This window comes from Pseudophryne corroboree, chromosome 9 (genome assembly GCF_028390025.1).
Source record: "Pseudophryne corroboree isolate aPseCor3 chromosome 9, aPseCor3.hap2, whole genome shotgun sequence".
Lineage (NCBI taxonomy): Eukaryota > Metazoa > Chordata > Amphibia > Anura > Myobatrachidae > Pseudophryne > Pseudophryne corroboree.
In genome coordinates, this window is record NC_086452.1 from 2,039,654 (window position 1) to 2,059,972 (window position 20,319).

General features: G+C 50.9%; 1 protein-coding gene across 1 annotated transcript in view; it reads left to right on the forward strand.

Annotated features, from left to right (window-relative positions):
- The window catches only part of PRPF38A (pre-mRNA processing factor 38A), a 68,533-nt gene extending 60,817 nt beyond the window's left edge, over window positions 1–7,716 (forward strand). Inside the window, exon 10 of the mRNA XM_063938887.1 lies at window positions 7,527–7,716. Within this exon, the coding sequence (XP_063794957.1) occupies window positions 7,527–7,569 (43 nt within the window). The 3' untranslated portion in view covers window positions 7,570–7,716. The remainder of the gene's footprint in view (window positions 1–7,526) is intronic.
- The last annotated feature ends 12,603 nt before the right edge of the window (window positions 7,717–20,319 follow it).

Consider the following 20,319-nt stretch of genomic DNA (forward strand, 5'->3'; position numbering starts at 1 on the left):
CTGCTGACAAGACCGTGGCATGACTGCCTCCCAGCTCACCTGGGGTCCCCCTTGGTGGGCGGCCGACTGGAAGGTTTTCAGGACATCTGGGCCAAAACCTCCCCAGAACTTTGGGTGAACAACTTAATCTCTCAGGGATACAAGCTGGAATTTCAACAGAGGCCTCACGTTCAGTTTTTTACAACAGGATTGCCTCGGTGCCCTCAAAAAGCAGGGGCACTACGGGCAGCAATTCTCAAATTGCTACAAGCAGAGGTCATTATTCCTGTTCCCGCTTCTCAGAGAGGAACGGGGTTCTATTCCAATCTTTTTGTCGTGCCAAAGCCAGACGGGACGGTCAGACCAATACTCAATTTAAAAGTTTTCAACCAGTTTTTAAGAGTCTACAAATTCAAGATGGAATCAATCCAATCAGTCATTGCAGGCTTAGAACAGGGCGAGTTCATGGTATCCATTGACATAAAGGATGCATATTCCAATCTGGACTCCTCACCAGGCTTACTTAAGGTTCGCACTGGTGGCGGATCACTACCAATTCCGGACCTTGCCGTTCGGTCTAGCATCAGTCCCAAGAATTTTCACAAAGATCATGGCGATCATGGTTGCAGGACTGAGACTGTTGGGGGTCACGATTATACCTTATCTGGACGATTTACTGATCAAGGCTCCATCTCAGAATCGACTGCTCAAGGATGTTCAGACATCCCATCAATTTCTAATTCAACATGGATGGATTGTCAATTTCCAAAAGTCCAACCTCATACCGACTCAACGGATTCAATTCCTCGGTCTCATCTTGGACACGGTCCTATTACGTGTGTTCCTACCAGAGAACAAGGTCCAGGACTTACAGAGATTAGTGGCTCAGGTACTGAGGACGCAAACCGTTTCTCTGCACCTCTGTGTGCAACTTCTCGGGAAGATGGTGGCGTCATTCGAAGCTCTCCAGTACGGCAGACTTCATTCCCGACCATTCAAAATAAACCTCATTGCTCAGGGAGCAGGCTCGCACTGGCTTCTCCATCGGAGAATCCGACTTCAACCACAAGTACGGGTCTCCTTGATATGGTGGTCGTTACACAAGAACCTTGCAGCCGGCAAGAAATACGGCATTTGGGATTGGAGGATCCTGACGACGGACGCCAGTCTCAGAGGTTGGGGAGCCGTCCTAGAGGACCATCAGTTTCAAGGACGGTGGACGCTACAGGAGAGCAAACTACCCATAAATATCCTCGAACGAAGAGCAGTTTACAATGCACTTCTCTTAGCAGAAGACCTAGTCATGAAACAACACATCAGGATTCAGTCAGACAATGTCACGACGACGGCTTACATAAACCGTGAAGGAGGAACAAAGAGCAGGATGGCGTTAAAGGAAGCCACAAAGATCTTGTTGTGGGCAGAAAGACGAGACATCATTCTCTCGGCAGTGTTCATTCCAGGTGTGGAGAACTGGGAAGCAGATTATCTCAGTCGCCAGGACATGCATCCGGGAGAGTGGTGCCTTCATCCACGGATTTTCAACATGATTGTGAGAAGATGGGGTCTGCCTCAGGTGGACCTAATGGCGTCTCGACAAAACCATCACCTACCCAGATATGTGTCAAGGACTCGAGATCCAGCAGCAGAAGGAGTGGACGCATTAACACTTCCTTGGTGTTACAGGAGGGTTTACATATTTCCCCCATTCCCACTCATACCCAGGGTCCTAAAAAGGGTAAAACGGGAACGAGTGTGGGCCATTCTAATCGCACCAGATTGGCCCCGCAGGAGTTAGTACTCCGACCTGCGGGGGTTACTTGCAGAAGATCCTTGGAGGTTACCTCAGAGAGAGGACCTGCTATCTCAGGGACCGTTCCTATACCCCGACCTGAACAGGCTGCATTTGACGGCGTGGCTATTGAAACCCGGATCTTAAGAAGCCGAGGGATTCCACGAACGGCCATTCCTACAATGATTGCCGCTAGGAAGCCGGTAACAGCCAGGCACTACTACAGGATTTGGAGACGGTACATGGCTTGGTGTCAGGAGCGGGGATGGAATTCAATGAATTTCCATTTATCTCGACTTCTACTTTTCCTTCAGGCCGGTCTAGAGGGAGGACTCAGACTGGGCTCTTTGAAGGTTCAGATTTCGGCTCTCTATCCTTTTTCAACAGCGGCTAGCATCCTTGCCAGAGATTCAAACCTTTTACAGGGGGTTCTGAGGATTCAACCCCCTTTTCGTCCTCCCACGGCACCATGGGACTTAAATTTGGTGTTAGAATATTTGAAGTCACCGACTTTTGAGCCGTTGACAAGAACAGATATGAAATATCTCTCTTGGAAAGTCACGTTATTACTTGCCTTGGCTTCGGCTAGGCGGGTTTCTGAGTTGGGAGCCTTATCCTGTAAGAGTCCTTTCTTAGTTTTTCATGAGGATAGGGCGGAACTCCGTACAAGAGCAGACTTCCTTCCGAAGGTGGTTTCGGGTTTTCGCGTAAACCAGCCAATAGTGGTCCCATCTTTCCAGGGTCTCACAGATGAGAACGTGTCATTGGATGTTGTCCGAGCTTTACGGGTATACGTACAGGTTACGTCGTCCTTCAGAAAGTCGGACCATTTGTTTGTTCTTTATGATGGGCCAAAGAAGGGTTGGCCGGCATCTAAGCAGTCTTTGTCTAGATGGATTAGACTTGCCATTTGGCAAGCTTATATTTCCTGTGGCAAACAGGTTCCGGTTCAGATGGGTGCTCATACTACCCGATCAGTGGGTGCCTCGTGGGTGGCTGCCAGGGGTGCTTCCACTACTCAACTTTGCAGGGCGGCGACGTGGTCTTCAGCCCACAAGTTCGCAAAATTTTACAAGTTTGATACTTTTGCGTCCGGAGAATCTAAGTTCGGACGTTTAGTTTTGCAGGCCACCGACAGCACTCCCTCCCTGGGGGAAAACTTTGGGACGTCCCCTACTATATAGGACTCCAGTGTCCCCTAGTGGATGAAAGAGAAAAGAGGATTTTGGTACTTACCGATAAATTTCTCGGAATCCTCTAGGGGACACTGGACGCCCACCTCGGTGCTGTCATCCTGCTGTGTTTTAAGTTCTTGTTTTAAACAGTTCGTATAAACGGTGTTCCTTATTCGGTCAAGAGTTCTTGGCCGCTGTTTGATATGTTGTACGGTTCGGTTCCTCGCCATGTGCTATAATATCATGTCCTATTCTCTCAGTCAAATTTTTCAAACTGAGGGAGGAGGGATGTGAAGGGGGAGGAGCCGGCTGTGCAGACAATGCTAATTTTAGATTGTGCCACACCTCCGGTTCAAGGCTTCACACCCCTACTGTATAGGACTCCAGTGTCCCCTAGAGAATTCAGAGAAATGGATTTATCGGTAAGTACCAAAGTCCTCTTTTTTCACATTGGATGCAGCTCGGGTGTTTTTCCAATTTGGGTTGATATTCTGTCTTGGGTCCTCTGCTGGAGGTTTAGTTATCGCGTCTGGTCTGTCTGTGCTGTGGGCATGTATGGTTATCTGGAAAGTGCCTATGTGAGACAGAGCCTTTTTACAGCATGCAGACGTGGCTCGCCACTCTCAGGAGATGTGGGCCTGCCTTGTGGCACATCTGTTTATTGTTGGGTGGTTGCGTTCGTGGGTACACATTCCACTTGCAGTGTTAGCGGTAACGATCCTGCTATTGCTAATGTCCTTGTACCTGGAATGTTCCGGTTTCTGCTAGAACTGTGGTGCTGCCATATTCCTTCCTGTGGCTTCTTTCCTCTGGGTTTCTAGGTTGCACGCCCGGGTCGGTCTGTGTTTGGACGTCCTCCTTGGTGTGGTTGCTTCAGCTTTGTGGGCTCCCAGTGTTCAGCGTTTTCCCTTGTTTCAGCTTCTAGGCTGGTTTGTAGAGACTACACTTGTAGTTTAGCATGGTGGGCTGTTAGCGTGGCTCCCGTGTCGCTTCCCAGTTGAACATCTCCGCGTGCTGCCATTGTCTCTCCTTTCTTTGTTGCAGGAAGAGTTGACTACGGGGCTCCAGGTTTAGGTTTCTACCCTTTCTGCCCTGTTTCAGAAATTTCTAAAGCTATTGGATCTGAAACTCCCCTGGTTATAGCCAGAGGTGTAGCATGGAGACATGACACCCGGAACAGGGTCATGTCACGGCACCCGGAACAGGGTCATGTCACGGCACCCGGAACAGGGTCATGTCACGGCACCCGGAACAGGGTCATGTCACGGCACCCGGAACAGGGTCATGTCACGGCACCCGGAACAGGGTCATGTCACGGCACCCGGAACAGGGTCATGTCACGGCACCCGGAACAGGGTCATGTCACGGCACCCGGAACAGGGTCATGTCACGGCACCCGGAACAGGGTCATGTCACGGCACCCATACATACATACATACATACATACGCATATATATATATATATATATATATATATATATATATATATATATATATATATATGTGTATATATATGCACAGACATACACACACAAATACAGTATACACAGATATCTCTCCTCTCTCTCTCTCTCTCTCTCTCTCTCTCTCTCTCTCTCTCTCTCTCATTCATATATATATATATATATATATATATAAACACAAATATACAGACCTACACAAACACACACATGCTGTATACAAAGATACATATATATATATATATATATATATATATATATATATATACACACATACACCCGTATACACAGACGTGTACACGCGCACAGTAATTCTTACCAAGTGGGCAGCAGCAGAGCAGCTCCTCGTTCCATTCCAGCCTGGAGGGGCGGAGCTTCTATGTGATTGACAGGCTGTACCTCGTGGGTAGAAGGAAAGGACTGAGGGAAGGGAAGGGGTGGTCACCACACTGCCTGCATGTTCCAGATCACTGAATGCAGAACCCAGACAGCCAGGAAAGTTCTTCTGACAAGCCTCCAAACCTCCTCACTTCCCTAACACACCACACTGCACTGCACTGGGCTCTCTGCACTGTGCAATCAGTGATACGCAACATGCAGGCAGTGTGGTGGCCACCCCTTCCCTCTCCTCTAGTAATTTCCTCCTACCCCTGCCCGAGATCCCGACTCTCAGCTGTGTTACAGGGAGCCAGCGCCTTCAGTCCCCAGCGGTGCCTGGAGCTCAAGCTCCACTTGTCCCACCCTCCCTACGCCCCTGGTTATAGCTATTGCCTACACCTCAGCCTCCCCTCTGAACCCATCGTCTACTCTACAGTGTCCTCCAGATGGAGCCTGAGGAATCGATTTTATGGCAATTACAAAAAATCTTTTTCTTTCTTTAATACAATGTAAAAAGTTCATAAATGTATATTGCGGTTTGCAATAAAATAGCACCTTTTTGCGGGTCAGTTCCTCGCTTCCTCTGATATGAAAACAGTCTTGAGGCATGGGATGGAGGATCACAAATGCTATAGAACAATGAATTCAATAGAAAGAAAGTTGAGTTTAGTTCCTTGCTTGGAGATATCTACCACAGGTTCCCTGTTACCAACCAGTTCCTCCCCTTCAGCCATACGTCAGGATGGGTGCCCTCTGCTGCGGAGAGTGCTCTGTTGTGTACAGCTCTGCGCTGGCGGAGAGTGCTCTGTTGTGTACAGCTCTGCGCTGGCGGAGAGTGCTCTGTTGTGTACAGCTCTGCGCTGGCGGAGTGTGCTCTGTTGTGTACAGCTCTGCGCTGGCGGAGAGTGCTCTGTTGTGTACAGCTCTGCGCTGGCGGAGAGTGCTCTGTTGTGTACAGCTCTGCGCTGGCGGAGAGTGCTCTGTTGTGTACAGCTCTGCGCTGGCGGAGAGTGTTCTGTTGTGTACAGCTCTGCGCTGGCGGAGAGTGCTCTGTTGTGTACAGCTCTGCGCTGGCGGAGAGTGGTCTGTTGTGTCCAGCTCTGCGCTGGCGGAGAGTGCTCTGTTGTGTCCAGCTCTGCGCTGGCGGAGAGTGGTCTGTTGTGTCCAGCTCTGCGCTGGCGGAGAGTGGTCTGTTGTGTACAGCTCTGCGCTGGCGGAGAGTGCTCTGTTGTGTACAGCTCTGCGCTGGCGGAGAGTGCTCTGTTGTGTACAGCTCTGCGCTGGCGGAGAGTGCTCTGTTGTGTACAGCTCTGCGCTGGCGCAGAGCGCTCTGTTGTGTCCAGCTCTGCGCTGGCGGAGAGTGCTCTGTTGTGTCCAGCTCTGCGCTGGCGGAGTGTGCTCTGTTGTGTCCAGCTCTGCGCTGGCGGAGTGTGCTCTGTTGTGTCCAGCTCTGCGCTGGCGGAGTGTGCTCTGTTGTGTCCAGCTCTGCGCTGGCGGAGTGTGCTCTGTTGTGTCCAGCTCTGCGCTGGCGGAGAGTGGTCTGTTGTGTCCAGCTCTGCGCTGGCGGAGTGTGCTCTGTTGTGTCCAGCTCTGCGCTGGCGGAGAGTGGTCTGTTGTGTCCAGCTCTGCGCTGGCGGAGAGTGCTCTGTTGTGTCCTGCGCTGGCGGAGAGTGGTCTGTTGTGTCCAGCTCTGCGCTGGCGGAGTGTGCTCTGTTGTGTCCAGCTCTGCGCTGGCGGAGAGTGGTCTGTTGTGTCCAGCTCTGCGCTGGCGGAGAGTGCTCTGTTGTGTCCTGCGCTGGCGGAGAGTGCTCTGTTGTGTCCAGCTCTGCGCTGGCGGAGAGTGCTCTGTTGTGTCCAGCTCTGCGCTGGTGGAGTGTGCTCTGTTGTGTCCAGCTCTGCGCTGGTGGAGTGTGCTGTTGTGTCCAGCTCTGCGCTGGCGGAGTGTGCTCTGTTGTGTCCTGCGCTGGCGGAGAGTGCTCTGTTGTGTCCTGCGCTGGCGGAGTGTGCTCTGTTGTGTCCAGCTCTGCGCTGGCGGAGAGTGCTCTGTTGTGTCCTGCGCTGGCGGAGTGTGCTCTGTTGTGTCCAGCTCTGCGCTGGCGGAGAGTGCTCTGTTGTGTCCAGCTCTGCGCTGGTGGAGTGTGCTCTGTTGTGTCCAGCTCTGCGCTGGTGGAGTGTGCTCTGTTGTGTCCAGCTCTGCGCTGGCGGAGTGTGCTCTGTTGTGTACAGCTCTGCGCTGGCGGAGAGTGCTCTGTTGTGTCCAGCTCTGCGCTGGCGGAGTGTGCTCTGTTGTGTCCAGCTCTGCGCTGGCGGAGTGTGCTCTGTTGTGTCCAGCTCTGCGCTGGCGGAGTGTGCTCTGTTGTGTCCAGCTCTGCGCTGGCGGAGTGTGCTCTGTTGTGTCCTGCGCTGGCGGAGAGTGCTCTGTTGTGTACAGCTCTGCGCTGGCGGAGTGTGCTCTGTTGTGTCCAGCTCTGCGCTGGCGGAGTGTGCTCTGTTGTGTACAGCTCTGTGCTGGCTCCCGTGTAGGAAGGTTCTCATGACATCATGTACTGCAGATGAAACCGGTTACAGAAAATGTCCTCTTGTGTGAAACACTTGATTTGTGCCTCTGTCATATTATAGTCGTCCCTCTAGTCTACTATAATTGCTGATGTAGATTCCACAGCTATGAATGTAGTCGCTGACGGAGTGGTGGCAGGAATACACAGCTGGCGTCTTCTGTGTGTAACCTCTAATTTCTTTTAGGTCAAAGAAGAGTCACAAAAAGAGCCGGCGTGGAAATGAGTGACCGGCGCAGATGCTGTCGCTATCGTCAGAACGTTGTGTATATAATGGCTGCTCCCATATTTTATCATTGCAGATTCTGTTCATATTTCATGTCCACTTGTCATTTGTTCTGTTCACTCATTTTTAATAAAATAATAACTGACTTGTTGCTGAGGTGCAATTGAATCTCTACAATGATGTAACAGATCCAGGCGAGGGTATAGTATGCGGCTCCTATACCTGGGACAGAACGGAGGAGGACTTGTGCTGGTATGAGTGGGATGATTGGCGCAGGCTGCGGTGACTGGAAACACTTGTGTAAGTCTCTGCTCATTATTAGCATAAACATCTGTAGCGCGGGGCTGTGATGCGTCCAGACTGAGGAGTTTCTTTTTCATCCACTAAGGGTCACTGGACTACTCTTGGGATATGGACGGCTTCCGCAGGAACAGGGCACTGAATATTTAAATTTAGAACACTCCACCCCTCCATATCCCAGAGTACCTCAGTGTTTTTTCTCTGACGTCCTAGTGGATGCTGGGAACTCCGTAAGGACCATGGGGAATAGCGGCTCCGCAGGAGACTGGGCACAAAAAGAAAGCTTTAGGACTACCTGGTGTGCACTGGCTCCTCCCCCTATGACCCTCCTCCAAGCCTCAGTTAGATTTTTGTGCCCGACCGAGATGGGTGCAATCTAGGGGGCTCTCCTGAGCTTCTTAGAAAAAGTTAGTTTTAGGTTTTTTATTTTCAGTGAGACCTGCTGGCAACAGGCTCACTGCATCGAGGGACTAAGGGGAGAAGAAGCGAACCTACCTGCTTGCAGCCAGCTTGGGCTTCTTAGGCTACTGGACACCATTAGCTCCAGAGGGACCGAACACAGGACCAGCCTCGGAGTCCGGTCCCAGAGCCGCGCCGCCGGCCCCCTTACAGAGCCAGAAGCAAGAAGAGGTCCGGAAAATCGGCGGCAGAAGACATCCGTCTTCACCAAGGTAGCGCACAGCACTGCAGCTGTGCGCCATTGCTCCTCATACACACTTCACACTCCGGTCACTGAGGGTGCAGGGCGCTGGGGGGGAGGCGCCCTGAGCAGCAATATAAACACCTTGGCTGGCAAAAATACATCACATATAACCCCCAGGGCTATATGGATGTATATTAACCCCTGCCAGATTCCAGAAAAAAGCGGGAGAAAAGTCCGCCGAGAAGGGGGCGGAGCCTATCTCCTCAGCACACTGGCGCCATTTTCCCTCACAGCTCCGTTGGAGGGAAGCTCCCTGGCTCTCCCCTGCAGTTACTACACTACATAAAGGGTTAAAAGAGAGGGGGGGCACAATTTAGGCGCAGTATACAATATATATGCAGCTATAAGGGAAAACACTTTTTTATAGGTGCTATCCCTGTGATATATAGCGCTCTGGTGTGTGCTGGCATACTCTCCCTCTGTCTCCCCAAAGGGCTTTGTGGGGTCCTGTCCTCTATCAGAGCATTCCCTGTGTGTGTGCTGTGTGTCGGTACGGCTGTGTCGACAGGTATGTGGAGGATAATGAGGTGGAGGCGGAGCGAATGCCTGTAAATATGTTGTCACCCCCTGCGGGGTCGACACCGGGGTGGTTGAACTTATGGAAGGATTACGTGAAAGTGTCAACTCCTTACATAAAAGGTCGACGACACGGAACAGCCGGCTACTCAGCTTGTGCCTGTTCCAGCGTCTCAAATGTCATGGGGGGCTTTAAAATCGCCCGCTACCTCAGATAACAGACACAGATGTCGACACGGATACTGACTCCAGTGTCGACATCGATGAGACTGGTGTACCCTCCAAATAGGTCCACCCGTTACAGGATTGAGGCAATGAAAAATGTATTACACATTTATGATTATACCCCAGGTACCACATAAAAGGGTATTGTGTTTGGTGAGAGAAAACTATTAGTAGTTTTTCCTGCATCTGAGAAATGAAATGAGGTGTGTGAGGAAGAGTGGTCTTCCCCCGGTAAGAAATTGATAATTTCTACAACGGTTATTGGCAGCGTACCCTTTCCCGCCAGAGGATAGGTCACGCGGGGAAACACCCCATAGGGTAGATACAGCGCTTACACGCTTATCAGAAAAGGTGGCACTACCGTCTCCGGATACGGCCGCCCTGAAGGAGCCTGCTGATAGAAAGCAGGAGGTTACCCTATAAGATATGGTCACACACTAGGGCATTATATTGCGACCAGCCGTTGCTTCGGCATGGATGTGCAGTGCTCCCGCTGCGTGGTCAGATTCCCTGTCGGAAAATAACTATGGATAGGGACAATATTTTGCTGAAAATAGAGCATATAAAAGACGTGGTCTTATACATGCGTGATGCTCAGAGGGATATTTGCCGGCTGGCATCAAAAATAAGCGCTAGGTCCATTGCCGCCAGACGGGGGTTATGGACTTGACAATGGTCAGGCGATGCCGACTCGAATCGGCACATGGAAGTTGCCCTATAAGGGGGTAAAACTGTTTGGGGATAGTTTTTCAGACCTTGTTTCCACAGCTACTGCTGGGAAATCGATTTTTTTTGCCACAGGCTACCCCACAACAAAAGAAAGCACCGTATCATCAAGTACAGTCCTTTTGGCCCCAGAAAAGCAAGAGGGCTAGAGGCTCATCCTTTCTGCCGAGAGGCAAAGGTAGAGGAAAAAGCTGCAACACACAGCTAGTTCCCAAGAGCAGAAGTCCTCCCTGCGTCCGGTAGGTCCACAGCATGGTGCTGGGGCTGCTCAGGCGGACCCGGGTACGGTGGGGGCCCGTCTCAGATATTTCAGCGGACAGTAGGCTCTCTCACATGGATCCCTGGGTCCTTCAAACAGGATCTCAGGGGTACAGGCTGGAGTTCGAGACGTTCTGCCCCCCGCCGTTTCCTAAAATCTGCCTTACCGGCACCTCCCTCTGCCAGGAAGACGGTGTTGGTGGATATTCAACACTATAATCACAACAAGTGATTGTCAAGGTACCCCTCCTTCAGCAAGGAAGGGGTTACTATTCCACAGTGGTTGTGGTACCGAAATGGTTCGGTGAGACCCATCTTGAAATTAAAATACTTGAATTTTTATATCAGAAGATTCAAGTTCAAGATGGAATCGCTCAGGGCGGTTATTACGAGCCTGGACGAGGGGGATTACAGGGTCTCCCTGGACATCAAGGATGCGTACCTGCCTGTCCCCATTTACCCCCCTCACCAGGAGTACCTCAGATATTTGGTACAGGACTGTCACTATCCGTTCCAGACGCGGCCGTTGGAGTTGTCCACGGCACCGAAGGTCTTTACCTAGGTAATGGCCGAAGTGACGATACTCCTTCGCAAGAAGGAAGTTTTTATTATCCCGTACTTGGACGATCTCCTGATAAAGGCGAGGTCCAAAGAACAGTTGGTAGTGGGGGTAGCAGAAGTGCTACAACAGCACGACTGGATTCTCAATATTCCAAAGTCACAGCTGGTCCCGACGACACGTCTTCTGTTCCTGGAATGTTTCTGAACGCAGAAAAGAGTGTTTCTTCCAGTGGGAAAAGCCGAGGAGTTGTCATCTCTAGTCAGAGACATCCTAAAACCAGGACAGGTGTCGGTACATCAATGCACACGAGTCCTGGGAAAAATGGTAGCTTCGTACGAAGCATAATTCCATTCGGAAGACTCCACGCAAGGACGTTCCAGTGGGACTAATGGTCCGGGTCCCATCTACAGATACAACAGCGGATAACCCTGTCAGCAAGAAACAGGGTGTCGCTGCTGTGGTGGCTGTAGAGGGCTCATCTACTAGAGGGCCGCAGATTCGGAATACAGGACTGGGTCCTGGTGACCACGGATGCCAGCCTTCGGGGCTGGGGTGCAGTCACACAGGGAAGAAATTTCCAAGGAGATTTCGCTTCACATAAATATTCTGCAGCTAAGGGCCATTTACAATACCCTAAGCCAAGCAAGGCCCCGGCTTCAGAACCAGCCGGTACTGATCCAATCAGACGACATCACGGCGGTCGCCCATGTAAACAGACAGGGCGGCACAAGAAGCAGGATGGCGATGGCAGAAGCCACAAGGATTCTCCGATGGGCGACCTACACCCAGGAGAATGGGGACTTCATCCAGAAGTTTTCCAAATGCGAGTAAACCGTTGGGAATGACCACGGGTGGACATGATGGCGTCCCGCCTCAACAAGAAGTTGAAAAGATATGGCGCCAGGTCAAGGGACCCTCAGGCGATCGCTGGGGACGCTCTAGTGACACCATGGGTGTACCAGTCGGTTTATGTGTCTCCTCCTCTACCTCTCATACCCAAGGTACTGAGAATAATAAGAAGGCGAGGAGTGAAAACCATACTCGGGGTTCCGGATTGGCCATGAAGAGCTTGGTACCCGGAACTTCATGAGATGCTGGCAGAGGACCCTTGGCCTCTGCCGCTCAGACAAGACCTGCTGCAGCAGGGACCCTGTCTGTTCCAAGACTTACCGCGGCTGCGTTTGACGGCATGGCGGTAGAACACCGGATCCTAAAGGAAAAGGGTATTCCGAAGGATGTCACCGCAAGACATTATCGCCGCGTTTGGCGAAGATTTGTTGCTTGGTGGGAGGCCATGAAGGCCCCGACGGAGGAATTTCAACTATGTCGATTCCTGCACTGCCTGCAAGCAGGGGTGACGTTTGGGCCTCAAATTGGGGTCCATCAAGGTCCAGATTAAATCGGCTCTGTCGAATTTCTTCCAGAAAGAACTGGCTTCACTGCCTGAAGTTCAGACTTTGGTTAAAGGAGTACTACATATTCAGCCTCCTTTTTGTGCCTCCTGTGGCACTTTTTGGATCTCAACGTGGTGTTGGATTTCCTAAAGTCGCATGGGTAGAGCCACTTAAAACCATGGAGCTAAAGTATCTCGCGTGGAAAGTGGTCATGCTGTTGGCCTTGGCCAGGCGTGTGTCAGAATTGGCGGCTTTGTCATGTAAAAGGCCTTATCTGATTTTCTATATGGAGAGGGCAGAGTTGAGGACTCGTCCTCAGTTTCTCCCGAAGGTGGTCTCAGGTTTTCACTTGAACCAACCTATTGTGGTGCCTGCGGCTACTGGGGACTTGGAGGATTCCAAGTTGCTGGACGTAGTCAGGGCCCTGAAAATTTTATTTTTCTAGGACGGCTGGAGTCAGGAAAACTGACTCGCTGTTTATCCTGATGGCACCCAACAAGCTGGGTGCTCCTGCTTCTAAGCAGTCTATTGCGCGCTGGATTTGTAGCACTATTCAGCTGGCGCATTCTGCGGTAGGATTACCGCAGCCTAAATCAATAAAAGCCCATTCCACAAGGACGGTGGGCTCATCTTGGGCGGCTGCCCGAGGGGTCTCGGCTTTACAACTTTGCCGAGCAGCTACTTGGTCAGGGGCAAACACGTTTGCAAAATTCTATGAATTTGATACCCTGGCTGAGGAGGACCTGGAGTTCTCTCATTCGGTGCTGCAGAGTCATCCGCACTCTCCCGCCCGTTTGGGAGCTTTGGTATTATCCCCATGGTCCTTACGGAGTTCCCAGCATCCACTAGGACGTCAGAGAAAATAAGAATTTACTTACCGATAATTCTATTTCTCGTAGTTCGTAGTGGATGCTGGGCGCCCATCCCAAGTGCGGATTGTCTGCAATACTTGTACATAGTTATTGTTAACTAATCGGGTTCTTGTTGTGAGCCATCTATTCAGAGGCTCCTCTGTTATCATGCTGTTAACTGGGTTTCATATCACAAGTTGTACGGTGTGATTGGTGTGGCTGGTATGAGTCTTACCCGGGATTCAAAATCCTTCCTTATTGTGTACGCTCGTCCGGGCACAGTGTCCTAACTGAGGCTTGGAGGAGGGTCATGGGGGGAGAAGCCAGTGCACACCAGGTAGTCCTAAAGCTTTCTTTTTGTGCCCAGTCTCCTGCGGAGCCGCTATTCCCCATGGTCCTTACGGAGTTCCCAGCATCCACTACGGACTACGAGAAATAGAATTATCGGTAAGTAAATTCTTATTTTCTGTGCTCAAGTAGCAACAGGCTTGTGTGGCTTAGTCCACAATTATTTTGAATATTTTTATTTTTTTGATATTTTTTTCTTTTTTCATTCCACATCCCTTTCCCCCTTCCAAAAGGCCAGGGTCAGGGATAGTGGAAGCTGCTACAAGCAGCTGTGGCGTGTCGGTCCTCACCAAAAGAGCACCCTCACAGCCAGAGCAGACATCCTGCAGAAAGGCTGGCCGGTGCTTACAGAGAAGCCCCGTCGAAGCCTCACCACAGGAGTCCAGGTATGTTGGTCGGGGCGGTCAGCTCACGCTGCCGCCCCGCTGTGTGGGGACACTGTTTCTTACAGCATACAGGCACCCATCGCCCGGCCGCCGCCGCTGCTCAAAGCCGCTTCGAGGGACCGCGCTCCCCGTCTCCCGCTGTCTGTTCTCCGGCGCGTCCCGCTGGCCGCCCCACACTACCGCTGCCCGCCCCCCACTACCGCTGGCCATCCCTTGGTTGCCTCTACCCGCGCCCCGGCCCTTTTACATGCTCATTGCCACGGAGCATACAGGGGGGGGGGGGGGGGAGAATCACAGCACCATTATAAGTAGCAAGCAGCTGCACGAGTGGGGACAAGCAGCAGTAGGCTAGACTGCATGGATAATATACATAGGATTTCTCTAACGTCCTTGAGGATGCTGGGACTCCGTAAGGACCATGGGGAATAGACGGCTCCGCAGGAGATAGGGCACTTTAAGAAAGCTTTGGACTCTGGGTGTGCACTGGCTCCTCCCTCTATGCCCCTCCTCCAGACCTCAGTTTTACACTGTGCCCAGAGCAGGATGGGTGCACTGCAGAGAGCTCTCCTGAGTTCTCTGCCTAGAAGCATTTTTGTTTGGATTTTTTTCTACTTTTTTACAGGGAGCACTGCTGGCAACAGGCTCCCTGCATCGAGGGACTGAGGAGAGAGGGGCAGACCTTCTTGTCTAAGATAGGCTCTGCTTCCTCGGCTACTAGACACCATTAGCTCCAGAGGGGGTGAACACAGGTTCTTACTGGGCGTCCACCCCCAGAGCCGCGCCGCCGTTCTCCTCACAGAGCAGAAGAACCGAAGTCAGAAGACGTCAGGCGGCAGAAGCCTTCAGCTTCACTGAGGTAACGCACAGCACTGCAGCTGTGCATCATTGCTCCCGTACACCTCACATACTCCGGTCACTGTAAGGGTGCAGGGCGCAGGGGGGGCGCCCTGGGCAGCAATATAACACCTCTATTATGGCAAAAGACAATATACATGTACAGGTGGGCACTGTACATGTATATAAAAGAGTCCCCGCCATATTTTAGTAAGTTTGAGCGGGACAGAAGCCCGCCGCCGAGGGGGCGGGGCTTCTCCCTCAGCACTCACCAGCGCCATTTTCTCTCCACAGCACTGCTGAAAGGAAGCTCCCCCGACTCCCCTGCTTACACACGGTGAAGAGGTGTTTAAAAGAGAGGGGGGGGGGGGCACATAATTGGCGGATAACATATTATACAGCGCTGCTGGGGGGAAAACATTTTGTGTTGGTCTCCAGGGTCATTGCACTGGGGTGTGTGCTGGCATACTCTCTCTCTGTCTCTCCAAAGGGCCTTGAAGGGGATACTGTCTTCAGAAAAGAGGTTCCCTGTGTGTGTGAAGTGTGTTGGTACGCGTGTGTCGACATGTTTGACGAGGAAGGCTCGCTTAATGTGGAGGCAACACCGACACTGGAATGGGTGGATATGCTGAATGTCTTGAATGCAAATGTCAATCTATTGCATAAAAGATTAGACAAGGCAGAAGCTAGGGATCAGTCAGGTAGCCAGTCCATGCCTGTCCATGTGGCACCAGGCCCTTCAGGGTCTCAGAAGCGCACCATATCCCAGATCGATGACACAGATACCGACACGGATACTGACTCTAGTGTCGACTATGAAGATGTAAAATTACAGCCGAGGGTGGCAAAATGTATTCGGTACATGATTATGGCCATTAAAGAGGTTTTGCATATTACTGGTCCCTGACACGAGGGTACACATGTATAAAGGGAAAAAGCCTGAAGTCACTTTTCCATCCTCATTTGAATTAAGTGACTTGTGCGAAAAGGCTTGGGAATCTCCGGATAGGAGACCCCAAGTTCCTAAAAGGATTCTTATGGCGTATCCTTTTCCACAAACGGATAGGATACGATGGGAATCTTCGCCTAAAGTAGACAAGGCGCTGACACGCTTGTCCAAAAAGGTGGCACTGCCTTCGCAGGATATGGCTTCCCTCAAGGATCCTGATGATCGCAGGCAGGAAATTACCATGAAGCACATTTACACTCATTCAGGAACTATCGTTAGACCGGCTATGGCATCGGCCTGGGTTTGTAGTGCGGTTGTGGCATGGGCAGATTCCTTATCTACGGAGATTGACACCTTAGATAGGTATGCCATTCAAATGACCATAGAGCATATCAGAGATGCTGCCTTGTATATGAGGGATGCTCAGAGAGACATTTGTTTATTAAGCTCCAGAATAAATGCTATGTCTATTTCTGCTAGGCAGCTCTTGTGGACCTGACAGTGGACGGGAGACGCCGATTCAAAGCGGCATATGGAGTCCTTGCCTTACAAAGGGGAGGAGTTGTTTGGAGACGGCCTCTCGGACCTTGTCTCTACTGCTACGGCTGGTAAGTCGAATTTCTTACCTTATGTCCCCCCGCAGCATACAAAAAAGGCACCTCATTATCAAATGCAGTCCTTTCGTTCCAATAAAAACAAAAAGGTACGGGGATCGTCCTTTGTTGCCAGAGGGAAAGGCAGGGGAAAGAAGCTGCACACAGCTAGTTCCCAAGAGCAGAAGTCCTCCCCTGCGTCTGCAAAGTCCACCGCATGACGCTGGGGCTTCCAGGGGGGCGGCAGATCTAGTGGTGGCTCGTCTTCGGTTTTTCAGCCACGTCTGGGTTCACTCGCAGGTGGATCCCTGGGCATTAGAGATTGTTTCTCAAGGATACAGGCTGGAATTCGAAGACTTGCCTCCTCGCCGGTTTTTCAAATCGGCTCTGCCGGCTTTCCCGTCAGAGAGGGAGCTAGTGTTGGCAGCAATCCAAAAATTGTATATTCAACAGGTGATTGTCACAGTTCCTCATCTCCAGCAAGGAGAGGGATATTACTCAACCCGGTTTGTGGTCCCGAAACCGGACGGTTCGGTCAAACCCATTTTAAACCTAAAATCCCTGAACCTGTACTTGAAGAGGTTCAAGTTCAAAATGGAATCACTCAGGGCGGTCATCGCCAGCCTGGAGGGGGGGGATTGGATGGTGTCCCTGGACATAAAGGATCCTTACCTTCATGTTCCGGTATTCCCCCCTCATCAGGCGTTCCTGAGATTTGCAGTGGAGTACTATCACTACCAATTTCAGACGTTGCCGTTTGGGCTTTCCACGGCCCCGAGAATTTTCACCAAGGTAATGGCGGAAATGATGGTGCTCCTGCGCAGGCAGGGGGTCACAATTATCCCATACTTGGACGATCTCCTCATAAAGGCGAGATCTCGGGAGAAGTTGCTGGACAGCGTGTCTCTGTCCATGAAGACGTTGCAGTTACACGGCTGGATTCTCAATATACCGAAGTCCCAGCTAGTCCCTACAACGCGTCGAACTTTTTTGGGCCTGATTCTAGACACAGACCAGAAAAAGGTTTTTCTTCCGGTCGAAAAGGTTCAGGAGCTCATAGCCCTGGTCAGGAACCTATTAAAACCAAAACAGGTTTCAGTGCATCATTGCACATGAGTCCTGGGGAAGATGGTGGCTTCATACAAGGCCATCCCTTTCGGCAGGTTCCATGTGAGGACTTTTCTATGGGACCTTTTGGACAAGTGGTCCGGGTCCCATTTACAAATGCATCGAAGGATCACCCTGTCTCCCAGGACCAGGGTATCTCTCCTGTGGTGGCTGCACAGTGCTCACCTACTAGAGGGTCACAGGTTCGGCATTCAGGACTGGGTCCTGGTGACCACGGACGCAAGCCTCCGAGGCTGGGGAGCAGTCACACTGGGAAGAAATTTCCAAGGTCTCGGGTCAAATCTAGAGATTTGTCTCCACATTAACGTCCTGGAGTTGAGGGCCATATACAACGCCCTGCGTCAAGCGGAGGAATTGCTTCGGGAAAAACCGGTTCTGATTCAGTCAGACAATGTCACGGCAGTGGCTCATATAAACCGCCAAGGCGGAACAAGGAGCAGAGTGGCCATGGCAGAAGCGACCAGGATTCTACGCTGGGCGGAAGGCCATGTAAGCGCGCTATCAGCAGTGTTCATCCCGGGGGTGGACAACTGGGCGGCGGACTTCCTCAGCAGGCACGACCTGCATCCGGGAGAGTGGGGACTTCATCAAGGAGTCTTCGCACAGATCACGGGTCGGTGGGGACTGCCTCAAATAGACATGATGGCATCCCGTCTCAACAAAAAGCTAAAGCGGTATTGCGCCAGGTCAAGGGACCCTCAGGCGGTAGCGGTAGACGCTCTGGTGACACCTTGGGTGTTCAGATCGGTCTATGTGTTTCCTCCTCTTCCTCTCATACCCAAAGTGTTGAGAATAATAAGAATAAGCAGGGTCAGAACAATCCTCATTGTTCCAGATTGGCCACGGAGGACTTGGTATCCGGAGCTGCAAGATTTGCTCACAGAAGATCCGTGGCCTCTTCCTCTAAGGCAGGACCTGCTGCGGCAGGGGCCCTGTCTGTTCCAAGACTTACCGCGACTGCGTTTGACGGCATGGAGGTTGAACGCCGGTTCCTAGCGGAAAAATGGATTCCGGAGGAGGTCATTCCTACCCTGATCAAGGCTAGGAAAGATGTGACGTTAAAACATTATCACCGTATATGGCGAAAATATGTTTCTTGGTGTGAGGCCAGAGCTGCTCCTACGGAGGAGTTCCATTTGGGCCGTCTACTTCGCTTCCTTCAAACAGGAGTGACTTTGGGCTTAAATTAGGGTCCATAAAGGTCCAAATTTCGGCCTTATCCATTTTCTTTCAAAGAGAATTAGCCTCTCTTCCTGAAGTACAGACTTTTGTGAAGGGTGTGCTGCATATTCAGCCTCCCTTTGTACCTCCGGTGGCGCCTTGGGATCTTAACTTGGTGTTACGTTTCCTCAAGTCACCTTGGTTTGAACCACTCAAAACTGTGGAGTTGAAATACCTCGCGTGGAAAGTGGTCATGTTGCTGGCATTGGCTTCGGCAAGACGTGTTTCAGAATTGGCTGCTTTATCACATAAAAGCCCATACTTGGTTTTTCACGTGGATAGGGCAGAGTTGAGGACTCGTCCTCACTTTCTGCCAAAAGTGGTCTCATTTTTTTCATGTGAACCAACCTATTGTCGTGCCTGTGGCTACACGGGACTTGGAGGATTCCGAGTCCCTGGATGTGGTCAGGGCTTTGAAGATTTATGTGACCAGAACGGCTAGAATCAGGAAGACTGGAGCTCTGTTTGTTCTGTATGCGGCCAACAAGGTTGGCGCTCCTGCTTCAAAGCAGACTATTGCTCGCTGGATCTGTAATACGATTCAGCAGGCGCATTCTACGGCAGGTTTGCCATTGCCTAAATCGGTTAAGGCCCATTCCACTAGGAAAGTGGGCTCTTTTTGGGCGGCTGCCTGAGGGGTCTCGGCATTACAGTTGTGCCGAGCAGCTACTTGGTCGGGGTCTAACACCTTTGCAAAGTTCTATAAGTTTGATACCCTGGCTGAGGAGGACCTCCTGTTTGCTCAATCGGTGCTGCAGAGTCATCCGCACTCCCGCCCGTTTGGAAGCTTTAGTATAATCCCCATGGTCCTTACGGAGTACCAGCATCCTCAAGGACGTTAGAGAAAATAAGATTTTACTTACCGGTAAATCTATTTCTCGTAGTCCGTAGAGGATGCTGGGCACCCGTCCCAAGTGCGGACGACTTCTGCAAGACTTGTATATAGTTGTTGCTTACATAAGGATTATGTTATAGTTTATCGGTTGAACCGAGGCTATGTTGTTGTTCATACTGTTGACTGGGTAGTGTATCACAAGTTATATGGTGTGGCTGGTATGGATCTCGCCCTAAGATTTACAAAAATCCTTCCTCGTACTGTCCATCTCCTCTGGGCACAGTTTCCCTAACTGAGGTCTGGAGGAGGGGCATAGAGGGAGGAGCCAGTGCACACCCAGAGTCCAAAGCTTTCTTGAAGTGCCTTATCTCCTGCGGAGCCCGTCTATTCCCCATGGTCCTTACGGAGTCCCAGCATCCTCTACGGACTACGAGAAATAGATTTACCGGTAAGTAAAATCTTATTTTTTGATATACTATCCAAGGTTATATATCTGTTTAAAAGATTATGACCTGTACTGTGATTTTAAGGGTAAGCATGTCATGGGGGCCATTTTAACCATGCTTCCTGTGTCTTCCTGTTGTGATTCCAGAACGTTCCAGTACTACATCTCTACTCCACCGGAGGCGCAGGGGTGTTAGTGGGAATTTGGGATCACATTTCATAGGACTGGCCACGTGTACTGCACTTGGCCAGATATATATATTACACACACCGTAGTACTATTTTACTGAGTCGTGCAATTGTCTGTTTTTGTATATTGTATTGTCTGTCTCCATAATGAGTAAGGCACCAGCAAAAACTAAAAAGGTTCACTGCAAGGTCTGTACAGTGTGTTACTGGATGGATCTACCACATGTAAAGTATGTTTTGTGGATTCAGTTACGAATACAATTTCTGCTCTGGTTTTAAAGCCAGTTTCCTC